The following is a 22,779-nucleotide window of genomic DNA, read 5'->3' on the forward strand; positions in this document are numbered from 1 at the left end:
AAACATGCGAATTAAAACAATACCCAAATCTGTGTGCTACTCCTTAACCTTTCTTTTTGTGTAAACAGAAAAACATAGTAGATTAATGAGACTTACGGTATGCCTTACGTACTTGTATTTGAACCCTCTCTTTCCATTACAAAGACTACATCTTATTAGTGCCAGATGCAATGACGTTACTCTATCATCTTCACGACTTTATTATCACTTTAACGAAATGGTTGGTCGACTTTGGTTGTTTGTTAGTCACTCGCAGGTTTTTGATAATTTAGACTAATTGAATTATTAAATTTGGCGAAGTTTTCTTAGGCTCCATTTTCAAAAACGTGCAGTTGTTACTAAAAAGCTATATCCCGAGTAATTTTCTTAGCAAGAATAACCCAGGAAGAAAACACCATCACTAACGCTCAATCTATAGTTAATAAGATGGATGAAGTTGATATTATCTGGCGCCAAGAACAGATTGATATTGGTATCATTAGTGAATCCTGGTTCACCCCTGAACTATCCCCATGCCAAGTAAACATCTCGGGTTACTCCTTGTACTCCTAAAGTAGAGAAGCTTGCCGGGGTGGTGGTGTGGCCATCTATGTTAAGAACGAGATCCCCTCAAGAATGCTTGACATTCAGGTACCGGACGAGCTGGAATGTTTGTGGGTTGAAGTTAGGCCTCACCGATTACCAAGAGGAATATCTGCTATAACTTTCTGTTGCGTTTACATAGTAACTGATTCCCCTTTCCAACCTGTTCTCGAGAAGCACCTTATTGAAACGACTGACCATCTTCGCACTCGTTATCCTGAAATGGGGTTCTGTATTTCTGGTGATTTCAACCGAATGAACATTAATGCTATAACTCGTGGCAATGATCTTAATCAGATAATTACATTTCCTACTCGAGGCCAGGCAACCCTGGATCTCATTCTAACTAATATCCAAACCCATTATTTACCACCATCTGCTCTCTCATCAATTGGTAAAAGTGACCATGCATGTGTTCTATGGAAGCCTAAAAACACCACTGCTAAGAACACAGTTAAGTCCAGGATTACACGGCCTTTTCGTGATGATAATATCAGAGCATTTGGTAGATGGATTCAGGATCAGAGTTGGAGTGAGGTCCACGAATGCAATGGTACTCAAAATAAAATGGATGCTATGTATTCTGTGTTAAACAAGGGTATGGAACTTTACTTTCCTACTAAATTACTCAAAATTCATCAGACTGATAAACCGTGGATCACTCCACGTATAAAGAAACTCATATCAAAACGTCAAGCAGAATTTGAAGCTCATGAAACCTCAAAATGGCGCCAGTTGCGTAATGAGGTGAAGAGAGAAATTGAGAAAGCTAAAGTGAATTATAATGCTAACAGAGTGAGAAAGTTGCAAAAGACTGAACCTCGTAAATGGTATCAACAAATCAAGTGTATGCTTAATTCCAGCAATTCTGATCTTGACATGCACATCCCAGGAGTGGATAGGGCTAACCACAAGGCAATGGCTAATGCCATTAATTCCAAGTTTGTGAGCGTGTCCTCCCATGTTAATCCCTTGGATCATTCTGAGCTTCCAACCTTCTTGCCCGCTGTGAAACCTGCCCCCGTTCTTTATCCATGGGATGTGTATAGCGAGCTTAAGAGAGTTAAAACTTCTAAATCAAGTGGCCCGGATGGAATTCCTCCCAAAATCATAAAGGAATTTGCTTATGAACTGAGTGGCCCTTTAACAGATGTGTTGAATTGTTCTTTTGAGGAGGGAATTGTGCCACACCAGTGGAAATCTGCCATTGTTGTCCCCATTCCAAAGCAACACCCTCCCAGCATTGATAAAATGAGGCCTATATCACTTACTGATATTTTTGCCAAGGTTGCCGAAGGGTTTGTGGCAAAATGGATTGTGTATGATATTGAACCATACATAGATATTAATCAATTTGGGAATGTCAGTGGTATATCAACATCCCATTACCTGATCAATCTTGTGCACACACTTTTCCAAGGTTCAGACAAACGCAACAATGTAGGAACGGTAGTCCTCACGGACTTCTCCAAGGCATTTGACCTGGTAAACCACAATATAGCTGTTGAAACGTTGATTGCTTTGGGGGTCCGGGGGGCTATCGTTCCTTGGGTTTGCAGTTTCCTCAATAATCGCACTCAGTGTGTGAGATATAACCAAACCATATCTGAGTATGCCCCCTTGTGTGCTGGTGTCCCGCAAGGTACCAAACTTGGTCCCATCATTTTCCAGGCTGTCATCAACGACGCTGCTGAAGGTTGCAGTTCTCACTACTGGAAATATGTCGACGATCTCACATTCGTTGAGAACCGTGCGTGTAGTGAGAAAGGCAACCTTCAGTCTGATCTTGATGACTTCCTGGACTGGTCTGTAAGTAACCACCTGAAACTCAACCCTGACAAATGTCAAGCCATTCAAATCTGTTTCATGAGAAACCCACCTTCTCATCCCATTCTGAAGATAGGCCATTCATTGCTTTCTTTTGTTTCATCTGCCAAAGTCCTGGGCATCTTCATACAGCAAGATCTTAAATGGGATGCCCAGGTGGATCACATGTGCAAGTGTGCTAACAAACGCCTCTTCATGCTCCGTTCTCTGAAACGTTTTGGTTTCAACGTTTCGGAGCTGACCACAGTTTACGTTGGTTACATACGTCCCCTGTTGGAATACTCTGATGCCATTTGGCATTCATCGCTCACTGTGAAACAATCAAATACACTTGAGCGAAAAAAAAAAGGGCATGTAGAATCATTTTGGGTGTTAATTATATTTCGTATGATAATGCAGTTAGTGTATGTAAGCTAGACTCTCTCTCTGCCAGGAGGGAACAACACTCGCTGAAGTTCGCGCAATCGCTTGCTAAATCAGAGCGTACCAACATGTTGCTCCCTCCTAGTAGAAGTGAAGTCCATGGAAGACAGCTGAGAAATGCAGCCCATATCTCCAAATTGCGTGCACGCACAAGCAGATTTGCTGAAAGCCCCATTCCCTACTACATTAATCTGTTGAATAAGCAGTAGTAGCTTGTGTGCTGGTGGCTTCCCATTGTGCCCTTTTGCATCTCTCTGCTGTTTTTCCATGCCAAGTTGTTGTTTTTTTGCTTAATAATTATGTGTATTTGATTTCTTTCATAATATTTGTTTATTGTCTCTTGTATAATGCAATTCGGCCGTTTGGCCGCGATGTTGTGCAGGTTAATAAAATCATATCATATCACATCATACCATCAGCTGAGTGAGTTTCACATGTCTTTTTTTTACACATGTCGGTGTTAATATTTTAAATATACTTATTGAGATAAAGATAAAAAATATTATATCCAACTAACGATTTGAGCGAATAATAGAGTTTTTAACGGAACAAATAAGATTTTCGGCAGTGTATTTCGGTTATTTGAACCCTCTCTTTCCACTACAAAGACTACATCTCATTAGTAGTGCCAGATGCAATGACGTTACTCTATCATCTTCAAGACTTTATTATCACTTTCACGAAATGGTCGGTCGACTTTGGTTGTTTGTTAGTCACTCCCAGGTTTTGATAATTTAGACTAATTGCATTATTAAATTTGGCGAAGTTTTCTTAGGCTCCATTTTCAAAAATGTGCAGCTAACATGCTATATCCCGAGTAATTTTCTTAGCAAGGATAACCCAGGAAGAAAACACCATCAGCTGAGTGAGTTTCACATGTGCAATGTCTTTTTTTTTAACATACATGTATGTCGGTGTTAATGTTTTAAATATACTTATTGATAGATTTATGTTCACTGAGCATGAACTTGGAGGGTAACTTTTTACAATGACAGTGCACCTCACAGTGTAGTCTAGAGTTTGCATCTCGAGTTTAGCGCGCTATACCTCACAGGTTACAGCTGCGCTATATACATCGAGATAAATTACAGCAACATTAAGAGAAAGTTAAGAGCGTTAGATAAGCACTTATTTTAAGTGCACGATCTCGTCGTATATTTGGATAACGTAGTAGCTTAGCGTCCCCTTATGCATGTTCGGATTATAAATCAATCTGGTAGTTATGATAGCACTGTGTTTGCAACAGTTGCATTCCATCCACAATAAATCAGAATTAGATCATTTTCGTCAAACAATTTTTATCACCCGGGTGAAAACAAGTACCTAAAAACAACATTGTGGTCAAAGTAATACACATTATGTTATCATGGTTATGGTAGAGTCTAAACCGATGCACACACTTACGTGAGTTTCGACACGACGACTCTATGTCTTTTTCAAACTGATGGATTATGACATGACGCGCCGGTGATGTCATGTGACAGAACAGGCTCATAGACCGGTGGTAGCTGGTGGCGGCCTCTGTCCTTGTTAAGTGAACTGAGGTGGCGTCTGATGTTGATGGCTTCCCTTACACCTCGGTTAAACCAATTGGAGTCCTGATGTTTTTAGTGCCATGTAATTATTGTATTATCAAAATTGCAGATACAAAGGCAAATGCAAATTTATCTTTGTGTTGTGTTAATGATTAAATAAAATAAAAAGTCCAACTGATTTGGTGAACTTAAGGGGGGTACTACACCCCTGCCCATTTTTGTGCCTATTTTTGCATTTTTCTCAAACATTATAGCGCATTGAGGACAAGTAAGATATGTATATTATAGGGGCAAGGACTACAACTACTACACTGGAAATTTTATTTCAGCACAGACAACAGTTGTGGAGTAACAGTCAAAAATGAGGGAAAACCAATATCAATAAATCAATAACTACTTGCTTTGAGTTGCTGAATTTTCAGTACAGTAGTTGTAGTCCTTGCCCCTATAATATACATATCATACTTGTCACCAATGTGCTATAATTTTTGAGAAAAAAGCAAAAATAGGCAAAAAATTGACCAGGAGTGTAGTACCCCCTTAAAGATGATTAAAGTTTTTATATTAATATTTTAAAAATGGCATGGAAGAGCATTTTTTGTTTCAGCGGAAAAGCCAATTTAAAGATTCCACCATCTTAAACTCGATATGTCGTTTCCTTTTGCTGTTCATAAGCCAACCAGCACGGTATGGCAATTGAACTTACATCCATTATGGATGCACTGTAATGGACTACATGTATTTCAGCATGATAATTGAATCTAGTCTGGTATATTATTCCACGGAGCTCATCTTAGAGCACACTGCTTTAAGGCGGATCGTGAAGAGAGCATCTGGTGTTAATACTCAAATTTTGCGACAAATCAACGTGATACACAAAACGAATGATATGGTATATATCCCTAGGCTTGATATAATCATTTCGACCCCATTGGCACGATTTTACATGGAAGGAGGAAAACAGTGAATGCTTCGTTTGGATATATTATTGGCCTTAGCTTCAGCGTGACTTGTCTCTAGTCCGAAGGGTCGCTAGTGGTCCGAATGTTCTCTAGTCCGAAGGGTCGGTAGTCCGAAAACCAAATTAATTTCGGTAATCCGAAGGTTCTCTAGTCCGAATATAGAATAAGGGTTATAGTGTTAGGGTTAGGAGTTAAGGGTTAGGGTTAGGATTATGGTTATGATTAAGGTTTAGGATTAGGGTTTAGGGTTAGGGTTAGCGAGCCTTATTCTATATTCGGACTAGAGAACCTTAGTTAGTATTCGGCCTAGCGAACCCTCGGACAATAGCACCCGATATTCGGACTAGCAAAAATGTTCATAATTCTGACTAGCGAATGGTAAATTACGTGTTCGGACTAGCGAACCTTCGGACTAAGGAGCCTTTGGACTAGGGAACATCCGGACTAGAGATTTGTTTGTTTGTTTGTTTGTTTGTTTGTTTACCCAGGTTGGTCCGTGAGGAACACATGCTAATCCATGGAAAACCATGGACCGTTCCAAGCTCATACAAATGCACAAGCATGGATAGCCAGTGTAGGCTAATATATGCATGCTGGCCTAGATAGCTTTGATAAACAAAGCAAGAAATGGAAGAAAATAGCTAGGAAAAAGAGAAAATAGAGAAGGCCACTCCCAAACACAATTGTACAATTTTACTCTTAGCCCTTACTTCGTGAGAAAGGAAACTGGAATTCCAATCTCAGGCCCCGATGCAAAGGCTATTGTACTGTCACCAACTTCAGAACCGCAAAACCTATGGCAATACAAATGTGATTATTGGCTTTCCTGTTGAATGATTAAAACAGATCTTTTATGGTCCATGCTATCCCACTCGCCTTAATGTCCTGGTATTGCACATTATGGCATATTGTTCGTACAACACTACGCCCATATATACAGAGAAATGGGACGAATTTAATGTAAAAAGTCACAATATTGATCTGCCCCAGATCTGATTCATGCTGTTCCATTTATCTTTGCTTTGAATCCAATAAGCTTTGATTGTACCTTTGGTATATGCGTCACATTGTCCTTTATATCCCATAAGCATTTGAAGAATACATCAAGTCATGCAATGAATACATTCCACAAATGGGAAGTCTGCTATTGCATTAGTAAAGTAGATTTAGATTTAAAACGTTAGTTTCAGTTTATGTGGATTTAAGGAATAGACACAGCATAAACAAGAAAATTGTATATGGATGTTATTTTATAATAAGAACATTGCATTGTCATGCTTTGCGATTCCATAGAGAATTGTGGAAGATTTGCAGGATGTTTTTCATTCTTGTACAAACACAATATTTCAGAAATGTCTTCAAGTGTCCTGGTTAATGGTAAATGTAACTGTATAAATTGTGGTATAATAGAAACATTTTAACCATTTTCCATTGTTATTAGTGTCACAAAAGTTGTGGGGCAGTAAAAAAATCTTGATCCATTTCAGTTAAATTCTTCATTTACAGGGTATGTGTTGATCCCCCCATTGCATAGTTGTAAAATTACGGCCTCTTTGATATTCACAAAGTGACATTTAAATGGTGTATCTAAATGATTGGTACCCCTCAGTTTTCATTGATAATGGATGAGCCCGACACATACAAATGTAACACCAGATCCAAATAAGAGTATCTAATGTTGTGTTTGGAAGAGTCAGGCTTTTAAAAAACATCAAAGTTGATGGGTACCAATCATTTTGATACACCACCAGCAAACACAAAATGTTTCGATATTATTCGCAAAAGGTTAGAAAGGGTTGCCAGAAAACATTTAAATGTCGGGTTATATAAAGGATATTATAAAGGGTTTAAAACGTTTTCATAACATACAAAAACATTTTGTTGGTAATCTACTGCATATATTCTATTAAACACAATGTTATTTAAGTGTTGACAAGATATTTGTCAAAAAATATTTGCCAAAAATAGTTGTAGTGTGATTTCATACCAAACGTTTTAAAGCGATTCCATAACCTTTATATAAATTTAGCTCGATATTTAATGTTATTAAAACGTTTTTATCTAAATTAAAACCCAAACTATGTTCTACTATAATTTTGGTCTCCACCATTGTCCCCAGAGGTAAAAAAATGCTACAATTTTAATCAAAGTGATTTCTAATTTCCCACTTGGAAAAATATTTTAAACAAAAATTAACCTTTCAATGAATATATACATGATTAGTGTTATACAGCAGCAAATATTATAATAGTGCATTAAAGGGACGGTCGCCCACCTTTGCACAGTATTTTTGTGGGACATGTGTTATGGTCACCAAAATGACCCAGGCCAAAATCACCTGCCACCGAGTTCACTCAACAGCAAACACGCAAACACACTGTTTATTATATAGAACAATTTCATTATTTTTCATTAATTAGTGCAATGTGGCTGTCAATCAAATAACAATACAAAATCATACACTAATAACTTAGAAATATTACACAGATTTCTTTTTACTACGATTACTTATCTAAAGCCTGGTGATCTTGATCGGCTGAAGATCTCATGAGATTCCTTTGATAGTCTCAGTTCTTGATCCAAGATCCGGCAATGTCCAAGATCCTGTCTACCCAAGGGACTATGACTATATTTCACTATCCTAGCTTCAGCGAAAGCATAATGAATAACATATTAAACACCGTCGGATTATAAAATAAATAGGACACAAGGAGCTTAAAGGCCCGGTCCCACTATGACGGCAGATAACCAACGAAAGGTGACGAACGTGAAAATCACAAAATGTCGACGGCAAAGCGACGGAAAAAAGAGGAAAAACAAGATTCGCTGACGAGTGGGAACGACCTTCAGCGACAACACGACGGCAAGGGACCAAAGTCTGCGGCAGGAAACGGAGACTAGCGACCAAAACCGGACGTTGTCTGGGCGGCGAGTGACGATGTCTCGACGGAGCCCGACAACAAGCAATGAGGTCAGACGGCTGGCAGCGGATTTGCTTGCGGCAAGGAACGGCAGCTGACGGTGGATTACGGCGATGATGACGTGACTCAGCGGCCGATATCAAAGCCTCTGTGTGTGTGTGAGTGCGTGCGGGTCGTATAGTCCACTTTGGCGTTCCCATGCACTCTTCACTGAGATATGCACTGTTTAAAGAAATATTTCAATGAAATGTACTCTCTAAAGAGATGTTTCAATGGTATGTACTGTTTAAAGGAATGTTTCAATGATATGTAATGTTTAAAGGAATGTTTTAATAATATATTGTTTAAAGGAACAACGTCAGTGCAACGTAGGACTTTAATTCTGCTCTCGTTGAGAATACGGTTTAGCACTTTGCATTAGCATGGTGAAGGGGCATATTATATGTAACGTAAATAAACTCAGCAATACCCCATGTTTTCCCATTGCTTTTAGAACAGAGATCCAAGCATACAAACAAACGCGAGTAATTATGAGTGTATTCGCTTCGTTTTTTCGGTCCACCTTTTTGCAAACTGTGACGGGGTTGCTACATCTAATGTGGCTAACAGCTCTGCCAACATTACCATATTTATAAGACTACGCATATGACAATTTTTACACCATGGCTTGCAAAAATATACAGGTACTGCTAAAATGTAAATGAATTTTTATAACAATATTTGTATAATTATTGTTAAAATTTAAGATGGTGCCAAAAGGTTATATGGCTGAATAGATCGTATTAGGTTGAGAACTCGAATTGTAATAAGAATTTACATATTAATGTATAATATGGCTGCAATCTCGCGTCTTTGCATAACCTTATAATGGCATACTGATATGTTATAAATACAGGCAATTTGTATTATTGTAATTTCAGCTATAATATTATTAAAATAACTTTACAAGATGTGTAAATTAGAGTCCTCCTATTATTTACATGCTTACAAAGTTAGGGTTAGTTCACCGACCTTAAGTTTAGAATAATGATATTTTGTTACGTTCTTGTTTATGAGGTTCAATAACCTAATCGTATTAATACTCGATTTATTGTGTCTTTGATGTATAGAATATTTCGTGGCTATAAATGACTAGTATTGAATGTCAATTAGTGGGTTCGCCGTCGGACAAGTTTAGAACTGTCTTGAATTAATTTAGAAAAGTATTGAATGTATTGAATTCCAGAACAGAATATCGAAGATAAGAGATACTAAATCATATTGCATTTTATATGCCTCATTATACAGTGCCTACAGCGTTTGCTACAATCAAAACTATTAGTGGCTCCGCGTTGTATAATTGTTTCATTTTGAAACGATGAGATTTTACTTCATCTCCAAATGCCATAGGATAAGTCAAGAGCTCTTTCGTGAAATTAAATCCATTTGATGTTCAATTTCAAGATGAAAAGTAATATATCGAAACAATGTACCAGTATTTGTACTGAGACTAGTTTCAGTTTATGTATTCTAATTTGTGGAAAAGACATGTTTGTTTCTTATATATAAGCAACCATTTAATTAAAGTAACAGTTAAAGGTGAAAATTAGAGCAACGTTTCGGTATACTCAAAATTTGGAATGCTTTGTCTTTGATTTTTGTGACTCGATTGATAGAAAACATGCAAAAATGCATTTTTCCAAGAAATTAATAAAATAGTGAACTTTTTCTCTTCCTTTTATCTCCAGTTAGGGCTAAATGAATGATTAGGATTGAGCTATGTTTCATTTGGCAGATCTTGATAATATTTTTGGGATATTTTAATCCCCAAAATAAGTGCTGTATTTTTCTAGAATGGGCAGTATTATAGCAAGCCAATTATCATTTAACTATTGTATTTCTAATTAGTTGGTCGCATCAGTCGAAGTCTGATGAATACTACGCTGTGAACTATGAAGTAAACAGTTTTTAACTTTTAAACCTTTCAAATTAAAACAAAACTACATTCATAAAATACATTCATGACGCCAATAAGCACATTTGCCTTTAAAACAACTTATTTTCAAGGGAGACCAAAACAGGATATGTGGATTACTTTTGCTTGCCATTCATCAAACAAAACCTGCTGACAGTTTCAGCAAAACATGATATTTGCCATTATTTAGAAGGAATAAAAGGCATAATACATAAATGATTGCAACGTCATTGGACATGATAAGTGCGCACATGAATTCCCCATTGCTTTGTACTATTCATGTGTTATTATCTTTATTGCTACCCTAAAGACTGTTGATATTTAACGAAAACGTTCATTGCACGAGTAAGATGTTTTGTTGTAGTTGTTATGCCACTTAATTTGCGCATAGAAAGTTTCGATTTTATATAAGATACTAGTTTAACTTATGGTGTTTTGGTCTGTAATTGCATGAGTTATTATGGAGTCTGTGAATATCAAAGAATGTACTTATTCATAAATTAATATCATGGAAATAATATGGCATTATTTTTAAGACCGGTTGTAAATAGTATTTTAGCACAGATATCGGGCTGGTGTATCATATATAATCCCAGCAAACACAAAACGTTTTTGAATCATTCGCAAAAGGTTATAAAAGGTTGCCAGAAAACGTTTAAATGTCGGGTTATATAAATGGTATATTAAGAGTATAAAACGTTTTCATAACCTTAAAAAACATTTTTTGATAATCTACTGCTCAGCAAACAAAAATGTTTTACAGAAAACGTTTAAATGTCGGGTTATATAAAGGTATATAAAACGTTTTTAAAACATTCCAAAAACATTCTTGAAAACTTGGTACAAAACATTCTAAACAGAATGTTATTTTGAGGTTGAAAAAATATTTTGCGAAAAATGTTTGCCCAAAATATTTTCAATAACGTTTTAAAAACGTTTTCATGACCTTTATATAACCCGACAATTTAATGTTATTAAAAGGTTTGAAAAAAAAATACATTTTAAGACCATTTCTGTGTTTGCTGGGTTCAAATATTTTAACATAATGTTATTTATAAGTATTGACACAATATTTGGCAAAAAAAAGAATTTGGCCCACTTCTTTTTCGTGTATCGTAACAAACAAATTCTTGGGCCAATTTATTTTTTTTATTAATTTTTAAAAACTAGATAAAAATATCTAGGACCCGTTTTTTGTTTTTTTTGAATTTCAACCAAGTGGGCCAAAAACCGTTACTTTTAGGATTTGGGGCCAAAAATGCCATTTTGGCCCAAATTTGACCTCACAGATGAACTTATCAAGTCTTTGCCATTCTAAATATGTATACTTTTATATACTTTAGACCAACAATCTAGAAGTTATGAGGCCCGAAAGTTTCCATAATTCCAGGGTTCAGACTAACCTTAAACCTGTCCATGCTTGTGTGTTCTCTTGCCCAGGGCATTCAACTCATTTTTTACGCTGTCGTAAAATATGAAAGACGTGGTTGCTGTTGATATTTGAGTCCATCTTTTTTCTTACCCCAAAATTCACAGGTTGAAACTGTATCTCCGAACTTGTATTGCTCTAAGTCCCATAATCAACTCTTCGTGAATTATGAATGGCTGCCAAAGAAATGTAAAACAAACCTCTTCTGAATCCTCAGCATTTCATTTCTTTTTAATGAATCCGCGAACCTACCAAAGTCCATATGTCAAACCTCTCGAATGAAATTAACCTGCTCATCTCCTAAATCTCTTCCGGCATTTTCAGGTTACAATGGTCGTCGCTAAGGTATGGATGTTATGGACAAATCGTCGTCCGTATTCCATAGTGGCGTATAGTGGGGCGCCGCGAATAAACAACTTTTCGAGAAAATCGGGTTTGAAGAAATGCCAATTTAAAATCGAGTTGTGTAAATCAGACATTCATTATATTTTGTAAATGATGTGAAATTTCTCTAGTAAACTAAATAGATTTTATTGTTATATATTTTTCAAAAGAAATAAATACATACTTTTGCTGGCAAACTGACAATAAAACTATACGTCACTATGGAAAACGAACAAAACGCAATACCTAACCTTTTCGTATTCCATAGTGGCGTATCGACCATACGCCACTTTTATACACATTTTATAATTATGAAATATCGGCAAAATGAAAAACATCGTATTCCATAGTGGCGTATAGGTTCGATACGCGTACGCCACTATGACATACGATGTTTTTCATTTTTGCCGATATTTCATAATTATAAAATGTGTATAAAAAGTGGCGTATGGTCGATACGCCACTATGGAATACGAAAAATGTCACTTTGTAACTATACGCCACATTTAATTAATCAATTACTAATTAATTAGCTAATTATGACTGATGAGACTTAGAAAAAATGAAAGAGAACATCATTAAAGACATATGTGCCAATTTTCAAAAAAATGACCAAAAATCACTATACGCCACTATGGAATACAGCCGACGAAATGTCATTGTCGGGTTATTTGTTTTGCCTCTTGAAGGTCACGGAACTCTTCGATTCGTTGCCTGGGTAAATCAATTATTTATATGCTCTCATTCTACATAACATGTTCAAACAAATACATAACTAGTAGCATGTCTAACAGCATTTAGTTACAATCAAATCGTTTCCTTTTCCCTGTCATGTAATTTTGATTATACCATGTTAGTACGACCATATAACAACGACTAACCTAAGGAATGGACGTGCTTTGAAAAATTAAGTTTAAAGGCACATGTTCCAATTACATGCATCACGTGCCGTTCTGTAGTGATTGTGTTTAAATTTGTTTAAACATACGTAAAATAGATGCAATTTGAAAAGAATGAAAATGCGTATATTTTGAATACAAGATAATTAACAAAGCATTGCACTATAATTCGAGAGATTTGTTCCAGAAAATTTTTAATACCTATATTTATCATAGTACTTTAAAAAGTACTATGATAAATATAGGTTTTGCTTCATAAGATTATTTTGGGGAAGGTTCAAAATAACTCTCTAGATATATACCAAGTTTGGTAGCCTACCATACCCACTTTAGGTAAGGGACGCAACATTAGACATCAAGGGGGTTAGGAAGTTGGGGTCGGGGGAAATTTAAAAAAAATGTCATGCATTCATACACAGATACACAGTTAGGTGGGGAAAGTTTTTTTTTTTAGTGTTGGTGGGGAAAGTTTTTTTTTTTTGCTCATGTAGTGGGGAAAGGTTTTTTTTTTCAAAACTTCCTAGCCCCCCCCTTGAAGTCTAATGGTGCGTCCCTAAGACGAACAAATCTGTTTTCGTTACAAATCCGCGCAATGATTAAACCCGCAATCACCTCGAGTAATTTGGTGGTTATTTCGAGCGTTTTGAGTATGTTGGATGATAAACTCGGGGGTTATATTGATTGATGACAGACGATTGATGCCGTAAAGTCTCACGATATAGAAAATGAGGTTATTGAAAGCAATATTAACCGCCTAGTAAAGCAGACAATCTATAATAGTGGCACATACAAATAAGCATGAGCTTTTGTATAAAACACCATCTTTAGAAATATTCGAGAATACTCCCGTCCCCTATTCTCTGCGGAATAAACACACTCCAGACGACGGAATAACCACCATCCACAGTATAGACTAGAGCTATTAACTAACTCTATACATAAGTATAAGCTTATTATCCTCTTCAACAATAGGATTAAAGATTGGCGTTTGACTGGCACTAAAATGAAAAACATGTAGGACACACATTAGGTGCACCTATGCACATTTTGCACTGTAACTCGAAATACAATTTGGCGACTTTACGAGCGGTTTGAGATGGATGGTCACATTTGTTGTGGCAATATTTGAAACAATATTTCAAACTCAATATATCGTAGGTCGTATCACATATTGACGTATTCGACATTTTTGACATTTCCTGAATTTTGGCAGAGTAAATAGGTAGACATGCAACACTCTTTAAAAGTACCAAATCTTAGCTAGGGATGTTGCTTCATTAGTGAGATAATTAATTTATCGACCTGGTGCATATTTGACCTATCTAGGACGTACTTGAGTTATTTCCAAAAAGGGTCAAAGGTCAAAATTTTTGCCGCGTACTTCCTGTTCTAATGTTCTTGCGACATGGGTCTCAAAATGTTTTTATCAAGGCAGCCCTATAATGAGCTTTGTCTGAAAGCAAAGATACTATGTATGAAAATATAAAGGGACGAAGAAGGGACAATGAAATATTAGTATTTTTTTTTCATATCTAACAATTTAATACGTCCTACGCATTGGCTTAGGAAGATTTAAACATTGGGGGTGGGTGCAAAAACAATTGTAAGCCACCCTGGGGATATCCAAGGGGAGGTTTCCCTCTTGGAGTCAGACAATGTTGCAAATTATAGGTCACAAACATCCATTTTCCAGTCTATGTTACACAATTTTAACTTCACCTAGGATTATTATGGAGGCTGAAAGGTATTCCATCCCCCGCACCAAAATTATTGAAGAGGCTGAGCCCCAAAGCCTACCCGGTTCCTAAGATTATGCTACAGTATAACTTAATAATAACTATATTGTTTGTACACGTGTACGTTTGAGTTATGGTACAAACATTACGTGGACAAAAGTTGCGAGGAAAAAATCGATGTTACATGGCGTTGAAAAAGGTACGATAAAACCGGGTCGACCATTGACAACATTCAAGCAAAATCGTTCTTTCCAACAAGAATTAATTTTTGACTAGGGAGAGCGTGGCTCAGTTGTTAGTATTCTCGCATTTTGATGTTCCACTTTCTTTCACAGGCGATGGAAAACTTACTTCTTATTAACTTTACTATTAAAGTTACCCGTGCATGACTCAATAGCGCGATATAATCGACTAAGAGACTTTAATCGAGTAAAACCTATGGAATAGACACCTTACTATAACACCTTATCCTTATGCATTTTTTTCAGCTGGAAACCACAATGAAAGAATGTTAGAAAACTGAATATTCGCTACATACATTACACGATAATGTTGAAAGGTCATATTAATTTGCTTGATGTGCTTTAACGACACATTAAAGTTCAACTAAGGCATCGGAAACAAATTTATTCGATCTTTGGATCGACCATCGATGCTGCTCCGATGCTGGTTATTAACGAACTAACTAATTAATGAGAATAATGCTAAATTTATATTGGTCAATATCAACACATACTAAGATTCAATTGTTATCACAATTAACAATAGTTAATGAATTAATTTCATAAATAATAAGGATCGACAAAGCATAGAAGGTCGATTGAAATAATTCATTGGACTATTTTTAAGTAGAGAATGCGGAAGTCCAGCTATGTTCACCCCTGTATATTAACAAAGATATTATGTCATAATTGGAACCAACAGCCAATAGCTGCATTTTTTTAAGCTCGAAAGACCTTATTCGATTCAATTTGCTCTATTGCATGCCCTATTGATTTGGACCAGCACCGAGAATTTTCAACCAATTTCAACAAAATACATCTCAAAAAAGTAACTAACCCCCTTAAAATGGCCATTATTCAAATAGGGGCCATTGTATTACAAATCTGTAAAATGCGTTGGAAGCAGAATTTATTTCTGCGCATTTTGACACCTCATTTGATACGATAGCTCAGAAAACAAAACAAAAACGGTCAATTTAATGTAGTTAGGCCCAGATTTTAAAGTTACACTTACATACACATTTTTACAATACAAAAACACTCAGATATCGTTACACAGATTTCCTTCCATTACACTGAATGAAAAATCAATAGAATTTACTTTCAAATCTTGAGCTACATTGATTTAAATGTACACTTTGACATCATTATTTTGTCAATTGCCACAAATGAGGTGTCAAAATGTGCAGAAATAAATTCTGCTTCCAACGCATTTACAGATTTATAATAAAATCACCCGTTTTTTTAAATAATGGTCATTATTTAAGGGGTTAGTTACTTTTTTAGATGTTTATATTAGCTGCTTGTGGATTTTTGGCATATTTTAGCAGAAATACTGGCCTAGTGCATCATGTATGTTACAAGGTCCGTGCATCATGTAGAAATGCATATAACCAACAGAGAAAAAAGTTCGTTCTTGCCGTATAACAAGTCAACAACCCTTTTATCTAAATTGTCATCAAAATGTTTAGATGTAGTAGTGAATATATTATACTATTCACCTACTACCTGATTCCTATTAAATGATAACTCTAACAACCAGGAATCAGCGCTGTTGTTTTTGGTACCGTAAGTTTATAACATGTGACCCCAGTGGGGGATATTCAATCTCCAATAAATTTGATAATAACCCAACAATGTTACATAAAGTCCTAAATTGTGCCCCCTTTAAAGCTACATTATTAACACCATAATGTCAACTTATTGAAAGCATGTTTTCTATCAACAACTATTTTACACCATCTTCTGATATACCCCATTTAATATTTAGCCCGTGCGGTTTATGGCTTAACGCAAAACACAAATCATCTGTCACGGACGTTCACAAATCCACCATCACTGATCATGTGGCCTCTACAGATCACTCCATCAATTGGGAGGACTCAAAAGTTATTGATCGTGAAGCCGACAAGACCACCGTGTTGCTGAAAGAAGCCATCTGGATCCGCAGAAAGGGACATGACACTCTAAACAAGGACAAGGGGGGCTACGCACTCAACAACATCTTTGACCAACTCATCACGCCCTCTATGGTGCATCCTGTTGCCTATAAAAGCAAGCAGTCAGATGTGATGAGTTGGCAGTCTGATGAAGCCACTAGTGTAGTGGTGAAACGTCACTAAAAACGTGAGTAAATCACCTCGTTTTTCCTAATGAACTTATTCAAAAAAGTATTGAATAGATTGCTTTTGGATGTCAAAAATTCACAGCTTGAGAGTACATCTCCGGACTTGCATTGCTCTAAATCCCATAATTAGCTCTTCATGATTTACAATTGGCTGCCAAAGATATGTATTTACAAACCTCTTCTGAATCCGTAGCATTTCATTTATTTTTTAATGAGTCCATGAACCTGCCAAAGTCCATATGTCAAACCTCTCTAATGAAATTATCCTTCTGTAAATCGAATGCTCATCTCCTAAATCTCTTCCGGCATTTTCAGGTCACTATGGTCGCCACTAAGGTATGTTGTGGACAAATGTCATTGTCGTGTTGCTTGTTTTGCCTCTAGAAGGCCATAGAACTCGTCAGATTAATATTCTGCGTATTTCCAAATATTACTAAAAGTCTTCGATTCGTTGTCTAGGTAAATATGCTCTCATTCTATATACATTACATGTTCAAACAAGTATATAACTAGTAGCATGTCTAACAGCAGTTAGTTGCAATCAAATTGTTTCCTTTTCCCTGGCATGTAAATTTGATTATACCATGTTTAGTACCACCATATTAACAATGACTAACCTGAGGAAAGTGCGTGTACTACGGCGCTTGAAAAAGTAATCTTAAAGGCACACGTTCCCATTACATGTACCACATGTCGTTCTGAAGCGCTTGTGGTTTTATTTGTTTAAAGGTACTTAAAATATATGCAAATTGAAACTTTTGCTTAAGATAATTTAGATACGAGTATATACCAAGTTTGATAGCCTGCCATACCCACCTTAGGTAAGACGAACAAATATGTTTTTGTTACAAATGTGCGCAAGGATTATACCAGCAATCACCTCGAGTCATTTTGTGGTTATTTCGAGCGTTTTATTTATGTTGGATGATATACCCGAAGGGTTTATTGATTGCTGACAGATGATTGATGCCGTAAAGTCTCACGATTTTGAAAATAAGGTTAGTGAAAGCAATATTAACCGACTTGTAAACCAGGCAATTTATATAGTGGTACCCGGGAGTGGTACATGCAACCAAGCATGATATTTCGTATAAGAAAACATCTTTAGAAATATTCGAGACTACACCCGTCCCCTATTCTCTGCGGAATAAACACATTTTTATCATGTGATGTACTCAGACGACTGTCGCAGATTAGTACATTCGCATTCCGTGGAGAGTCGCTGTAGGTTAGATGTAGATTTAAAATTGTGTGTAATTTGGTTAAATAAGATGGAATAGATTCGTCGCTGTTTTGGCATAGTGTCGTATGACGATTTTTGGGCAAAATGAGTTATATAAACTTTCAAAATCTATGAATGAAACTATATAACTAAGTAAATTAACGATACAATGTGAAATACAAGCAAATTTAAAATGATGTCATTGCTTAAACATTTTTGGGCAAAATGAATACAAACTTTTTATTCATTCACTAATTAGAAGTAATTAATCTGCAAACTCATACGGCAGTATGCCAACATATGCATATAATTTGACAACCTATGTATTAATACGTCGCTGTTTTGTATTATGTTGAGAACAAAGACAAATATATTATTGATTACATTCTTTGATAATAATAAACATATTTTACTTTGGTGCTCTCCAGGGGGTCGTCAAAAATTTGAAAAACTTTAAATGCGATTTTCTCAAAACTGCATTTTTCGTCATACGACAGTATGCCAAAACAGCGACGGATTGATTGTTTCATATGTTGTGGTAATTTTGGCAACCAACAATATTTCAAACTCAACATATTGCTGCAGATTTCTGTATGAAACATAAACCTTATACAATTACGTTTAGTTTACAGGTAATATTTAAATGCGGGCAGTCTGCCTCTTGTGCCATTTACCCTGATTATTATACGTCCTTGATAATTACAAGATTTTGATGTTCGTAGCAACAAGAAAGTTTGGTGACGTCATAAAAACCAGAGAAGAGTGGTGCCGGTTTTACAACATCTAGAAACACCATTTCCAGAATGAACAAGATTACTGAAAGGATTTGCAATATTTCTGAGTGAGTATAGTATAATTTTAATTGGATCTGAAATAAGAATCTTTATCAATCAAATGAACAATGAACGATCCTGATGAATCTGTTTCAATAATATTCATGCGTGTTTTAAGGAGAAAGGCATTAAATATTAGTGCCTTTATTGTCAATATTACATTTTCAAAGTGTTTTATTTGGTGTTCACCCGTTCGGATTCCACTTTTTCAGAAGGGGCAGTCTGCCTTGTGTGCCACTCCCCATGTTTACGTCCCTGTCAACTTTAACGGATAATTACAAGATTCTGATGTTCGTAGCAACAAGCCTGAATTAGGGCTGTCACACAACGCACTACGAGGTACGATTGGAAAGTTTTATGTTTATCTCCAGTCCTAGAGATTTAATGTACCAGTCGACTATCTTTCTGGGCATCGATGTGAGATTTAAAGGCCCATTCAGAATCCCAGAGCAAGTATTAACAATTAAAATTGCTTATAAATTGCTTAAGGGTCAAGGAAAAGTCATTCATATTGTCATTTGGTATTTTTGAAACGAAATATTTGGCAAAAAAACGAAAAAAAAAAACCCAGCAGTATTGACGAAGTTAAAGCCCATTATATCATATATGCTGCCAGTATATAAATTACAGATTCTTGTAAATGCCTAGTTTTGTCTTAAATACACGGAATTCGGCTGAACCACTAACAGGCTATGTTAACACATCCATGACAAAGGTACCAAAGTCTGAATTTTGATGATTTTTTACTTTCTTCCGGATGAGCAAACCATTGAATGGGTCTTTAAGCAATGACATCATTTTCAATTTGCCTGTATTTCACACTGTATCGTTAATTTACTTCTTTGCGACTGTTCGTCAAACAACGGAATGTATATTTGACATTCGTATTTAATGTAAGCATCCCGGTAAGCATGTCTGTTAATACGAACAGTCTAGCTAAATCCCCATATTCAATTTTCCAATAAATTACCAATATAAAACTTTAGATATACAACAATTTATATAATACAATTAATTGCTTGTAACGGCTAACTTGAAAACACAAGTAATATGAATGTTGAGCATATGCCACAAACTAAAAGCAGGTTGACAAGACCCTGGGCTTTACTCCGTAGGTGGTTGCAGATCTTTGGCATTAGGGAATCAAAACCGTGACAGCAACGGGTATTAACAACAGAGCAAGGACGAGGCTTTGACTCGTCGCTATCCGAGAGAATGCGCAGACAAAAGCAAGTGATCCCTGGTGTTGTTGATAAAAAACTCATTTATGAATAGAATCTAGGAGTTTGAATAGCAGTAAAGTAACACATGTGTTTATCCCGCTAGATATACTAAGTAGGACATGGCCCTAGTGGGAATGACCGAAGTGGGACATGTCTAAGTGGGACATGGACTAAGTGGGACATGGCCTAAATGGGACATGGACTAACTGAGATTGGACTAACTGGGACATAGACAAAGTGGGATTTGGACCTAATGGGATTGGAAGTGGGAATAATTGCTCAACATCTTAACTAGTGAAGATACAAAAGAAGTACTGCTGTGTTACAAGAAAAGTTTATGACGAAGGTTAAAACATAAAAATACCAAAACAACTCTATGATAGCTGTCATATTTACACAAAATTAATACTTTTATTGAATCACATTGCCTTAATCTCGGTATGCTGTGGCCAGGTGGAGCACAGGTGCACTTTCATGACTATTGTGTCTCTTATGTCTCTTGTGCAATATCTTATTCTGCAAGACCTTGCAAGTAACAAAGAAACGAAAACGGTTAAGATGCTTCATCTCATATGCAGCTTTGTACTTCGTGAAGAGTGACGTTCTTTAACAACAAAGTTCAATGACCGTGTCTGATTTTGTTTCGATCCAAAGACTCAAGGACGGTATCAAATACAATGATAAGGAAACACACTTTCCTAGCAAACAACTTACCGGTTTTTTTTACGAGGTTGACATCTAATGCACAAGCCTGTTAAAGCCATATTATAACATTTGCTGAGGAGGACGCCCTCACTGAATTTTTTTAATTCATTTTTTTACACGATTAAATTGTACTTTATTAAACCAATATAGCGTGCAAAAATTAAGACTCTAGGTGCTGTAGTTTTGTCAAAATCCGAGATTTTGAATAAAACGCCGGATTCGGCGCTTTATTATTACGATGGAATTATTAGTCGAACGCATACACGATGTTCATAACACACAGTACGTGACGGCGTGCGGGACGGTGATATACACAACAAAAGGTCGTACTATAACATGACCGAAGGAGTGGTACGTATTGGTGACATGTGCGCTGGTAGTAAATTCCAATTTTCTTTGCTTTGCCGTAGTTGTTCGGCTCAAAAATAAAAGGGGATATATCTGACAGTAAAAGCTAACCTTTTATGGCAAAGAAATGCTAATCTATTTTGTTTGAAAATGTTATAATATGGCTTTAATGATTGCCGGAATGCAATACAGAATGACTGTTGAATTTATTCAAGATGACAGGTATTAGAATGCAATGTAAGTTTGTAAATTTCAACAGAACTTCAATAATGTACAGACATTTATGATTAATTGCTCCCGTTTCAACCTTTCAATGATGTTATACAGTAAATGATATTATATTATTATAGTTCATTAACCTACAAAGCGATGCGTAAACTGGGGGAAGGAATGTGTCAATAACATGTGCTTACTGTAGCTGCAGTTAAAGAGCAGTGCCGTTGCATAGCGTAACTCTCATTCTGCAATACATAAGAAGAGATATCTAAAGCATCACAATTATTGGACAATAGTTTCCGTTATTCTTCAATGTGTCCAATGAAGAAAGTTTAGCACTTGGTCATTAGCATAATAATAGGGCATACACAGGTATAATATGATCACAACTATCACGAAACGAAATTCAGTAATGTTTTCCCATCGCTTTTGAAACAGACACCCAAGTATACTTTATTACTATTGTATTCGCTTCCTTAATTCGTGCATACCGGGACGGGCTTGCTCAAAAGTTTGAAACTCGAATTACAGAAGTTACGGTTCGAACCCCCCTTCATCCAAAAGCTTTGTGATCACTTCTTGTTTTGTATTTTGTATGTATTACTTTACACATATTTCTCTATATAATGTTCATTTACCTATATAAGTATAGTTTCATAATTCAGAAATGGTTGCAATTGTAATAGTTAGAGATAAGGGTAAGAATTTAGACATTACAATCGAATTATATATTAATGAATAATGATTAGGGCTGAAATCCCGCGTTTTTGTATAACTTTATATCTATGTTCTGGACGGCTGCTGTATATATCCTTATTTACTTCAGCGAAGACCATTGTACACTTCCATTTATAACTCATCACGCGAAAATGGTGCTGCTTTCTCCCAAATACTAAACTCCTTGCGTAGTTCTCCAAATTTCTTTACTCCTTGCGCAGTTTTCCTACTCGACAGACTTTATCAGCATGACGACGAAGATCACAAAGCACAATGCTGATTCAATATTCAACTTTGTGAATATTTTGCTGCACCATACACACAGCTCACTGCTTCATAATAATTAAATGTCTGTGTAATAAACCTGTTGACATTTGCTTTTTTATAACAACCAAAACCCACATCTATTAATAGCCAATTACTACTTTCACACTATGCTGCAATCTGGGAAATTCCCAAATCTTAATTATAACATTAACCTTTCACATGACATCACTTCCTGAGGGGAATCCCA

The 22,779-nt window shown here is 36.2% G+C and overlaps 1 protein-coding gene across 1 annotated transcript in view; it reads left to right on the top strand.

The window, feature by feature from the left end:
- The first annotated feature begins 804 nt into the window (after positions 1-804).
- The window catches only part of LOC140143055 (uncharacterized), a 36,858-nt gene continuing 14,883 nt past the window's right edge, over positions 805-22,779 (top strand). The window contains exon 1 of the mRNA XM_072165100.1: positions 805-2,391. Coding sequence (XP_072021201.1) covers positions 805-2,391 — 1,587 coding nt within the window. The remainder of the gene's footprint in view (positions 2,392-22,779) is intronic.

Source organism: Amphiura filiformis, chromosome 20, assembly GCF_039555335.1.
Source record: "Amphiura filiformis chromosome 20, Afil_fr2py, whole genome shotgun sequence".
Classification (NCBI taxonomy): Eukaryota; Metazoa; Echinodermata; class Ophiuroidea; order Amphilepidida; family Amphiuridae; genus Amphiura; species Amphiura filiformis.